Source organism: Dermacentor albipictus, unplaced genomic scaffold (assembly GCF_038994185.2).
Source record: "Dermacentor albipictus isolate Rhodes 1998 colony unplaced genomic scaffold, USDA_Dalb.pri_finalv2 scaffold_60, whole genome shotgun sequence".
Classification (NCBI taxonomy): domain Eukaryota; kingdom Metazoa; phylum Arthropoda; class Arachnida; order Ixodida; family Ixodidae; genus Dermacentor; species Dermacentor albipictus.
The window spans coordinates 156,248-159,423 of record NW_027225614.1 but is presented as its reverse complement, the minus strand read 5'-3'; the positions used below and the strand labels follow the sequence as shown (position 1 = coordinate 159,423).

The 3,176-nt window shown below is 48.4% G+C and overlaps 1 protein-coding gene across 1 annotated transcript; it reads right to left on the bottom strand.

The window, feature by feature from the left end:
- Nucleotides 1-1,006: 1,006 nt before the first annotated feature.
- On the bottom strand, nt 1,007-1,941 carry LOC139053048 (uncharacterized). The gene is made up of 2 exons (XM_070530182.1): nt 1,716-1,941; nt 1,007-1,146 (listed from the first exon to the last, which is right to left on the bottom strand). Exons 1-2 carry the CDS (start codon nt 1,939-1,941, stop codon nt 1,007-1,009), a joined length of 366 nt encoding a protein of 121 aa, XP_070386283.1.
- Between the last annotated feature and the right edge of the window lie 1,235 nt (nt 1,942-3,176).

The following is a 3,176-nucleotide window of genomic DNA, read 5'->3' as shown; positions in this document are numbered from 1 at the left end:
ACAATACTGACAGGTCCTCGAGACGCGCGCCTTCCAACCGAATATGTCAAAAAATTTTCATGCAAGTCTTCTTTATATATTTGCCCAAACGTGTCGCCGACACGTCATTGGACGTCATGTGAAACACGCACTTCTGCGCATTAAAGAAAATGGTTTCGCATGTAAATAAACAAAAAGCCGCATTTCTTTCAAATAAACGTTGTTGAAAGTCAGCGCTCGTGGTGACATATTCTCATCTCGTGTCCCTTCCACGTTTAGCGCTGTAAACACGAGGATGGAAAACCAACAAGCCCAAGCTGCTATTCTAGCGACGATGTACTGTACTTGCGGGATTGTTTATATAACGAGGAATTTCTTGCCAGGAAACTACTGAACAAGCAGTAACTTTCAGCGTACTCAAAACTGTCTGCCTAGTCATTCATAACAACCAGGGCGCGTAGCATGCTTCACAGTAGAATGCAAGTACGCGGTAACATCAGAGGAAGCTTTCGTGAAATTGCGTCCTAAATGTGTACAGCAACATAGACAACCTACGCTCAGAAAACGCTCTGCTCTACTTACGTAAAGTTCATTACACGAACCATAAGCTACAAGAATGCGCACAAGCGCCAACCTTGCTTACCTTTCAAGATGTAATCGGCGACCGCTCCTTCGTCTCACAGGTACCATGACGCCGATGTTTTTCTAGCGCAAACACTGCATAACTTCCGAGGAACTCCTGCTCCACGAAGCACAGAATTCAACAAATTCTTCCATACGCTGTGATTCCTTGCCCCTGTTAAAGATGACGTACCGTTTACTGAAAAGAAGCGAGGTTCAAAGCATCAGGCACTCTTTTTATTCTTTGCCGTTCACGTAGCCCCTGGCTACACAGGCTCCTGAGCACGGGCATCCTCCAAGAAGGAGGCGCTTCTTCTTCTTCGATCCGAGACTGTGCTGAGATTAATTCTACACACTCCCTGCCGCCAAATCACTCGTTCAGCTCGAGGAGGAGGAGGAAAGAACTTTATTGTGTGCCCTGCGAGTTGATGGGGAGGGCCAAAGGCCCCGCATAGGTGACGGCCAGGAGTTCGTGGGTGCTGGTGGCATACTCGGCCCGCTGGATGGCCCATAGTTGATCCTCGAGGGTGGGGCTGAGCAGCGCGGCTTCCCAGCCCGTGCGAAGGCTGCTGCTAGAGGCCGCGTTTTCTTTATCGTTATTTATCCCTCGGCATTCCCATAATATATGCTCCAGAGTGGCTCTGGATTCACATGTTTTGCATTTGTCCGTAGGATATACATCCGGATATATGATGTGCGAGAGCGCAGGATTCGGATACGTCCTAGTTTGTAACTGCCGCGATGCGACAGACTGCTTTTTTGTCAATTTTGCGTGAGGTCGCGGGAATATGCGCCTCTGTAAGCTCGAGCGAATAAAGTTTTTATATTGGTATGGGGGTGATACCTCCTTGCTGTTGTTGTGTCTTGCAAGAGCGGACATGGCCATCAACACCCTTGGAGACTTCAAGAACCCTTGCGAGTTTCCACATTTGTCGAGGTAATTTCTCGGCATGGATTATAGCGATATCACCTGTCTTTATTTCGTTGGAGAGTCTCCCATGTGAAAAGTGCGCTGATCGAAGTTGCAGCAGATATTATTTCGTCCACCTCTTCCAGAAGTTCTCAGTTAGGCCTTTTTCTGTAGGCGTGTCGTCGGACAGCTTCCGTGCACGTACAGTCCACCGACAAGTCGTTGCTGCTCTGTGGTGGCGTTATTAGTCTCCGTCCTATGATGAGGTCTGCTGGTGTTAATGCGCCAGGTTCTTCGCTGTCCGACTCAACGTAGGTGAGAGGCCTGGAGTTCACGACCACTTCCACTTCCGTGAGCACAGTCGTCAGCTCTTCAAAGTTAAGTCGAGCTTTTCCAGTGGAAGCTTCATCGTCCACCAGCCGCCCCGCCATGGTGCACTGGGAAGAATAAACTTCCACGTGATACTCTTCTGGCTCAAGTATGCTGTTACGGGCTCTTGGGAAAGCAACTTGAAAAGCTACTCTAAGTCTTTTGACGCCTTCCTATATGTTCTTCCGTCGTCTGAATAAATTACGCGAGGTAGGCGCCTTCGTGCTACAAAATGTCGTAAAGACATGAGGAATGCTTCTGAGGTTATACTGGAAACCAGTTCCAGCTGCACTGCTCGTGATGTGGCTCATGCGAAGAGCGCTATGTAACATTTTCATTAGCTTCCATGAATGTTCTTGCCTGGCAGATGGAATAGTGCTCTCGCAACTCTGACAGGGTGTCTCTCACGCTTCCGTGTAGTATTTCGCAGTGTACTCGCATTCTCAGTAATGCAGAAAAGTGATGATCGTGCGGGAGGATGACTGGGTGTTTTACCTCCTCAGATGCGTCAAGGTGCAGCAGGCGCCCGCCCACCCGGAGGATGCTGTCGGAATCCAAGAACGGGTTGAGGTCTTTGGTGCGAGAGGTTGTCTTTGCTGGTGTATCTGTTGGAATCGAACTTATAGCTTTGCTGAAGACTTGCTGCTGTACATGTCTCATCCAATATTTTTCTGCTTCATTGATCTCTTCTGCTACTGGAAAACCAGTGTGCGCTTTGTTTTCAAATCGGCAGCGTGTGATGAATCTGAATATCAATGCCGTGACCCTGAGCAGCATTTCGATTTTGCTGTAGCTGTCAATGTCGAGAATCAATGTCGACTGTCGCACTGGAGATCGCAACGTGAACGGCAGTCATTTCACAGATTATCCTATCGTCGGTGCTGAGACGTTGTGGGGGCTGTAGTGGTCATCTATCTTTTGACTGGCCTAGCCAGTGTGGTCCATGCAGCCATGTACGGTTATATAATAACTTATCCATTGAAACTTCACGTGTCAGCTAGCAGGTCAGCAGGATTCGCCTGTCCTGGACAATACTTTCACATATAAGGAGCGCTTTTTCCGCTGATCTCTTTCACTCTGTTCAACACAAATTGGTTCCACTTCATTGCGTCACCTTTTATTCAAGACAACGTAATTCTGGAATCCGAGCGCATTGTACAGTGGATCTCAAAGTCGGTGAGGGCACTTGAGACGTATTTAATTAGCCTTGCTCCGGTCAATGCTCCTAGAAGCTCCAGCCGTGGCAGTGTCGTTGTCTTGATAGGTGCCACACGTGCTTTTGTGATCAACAACTCGG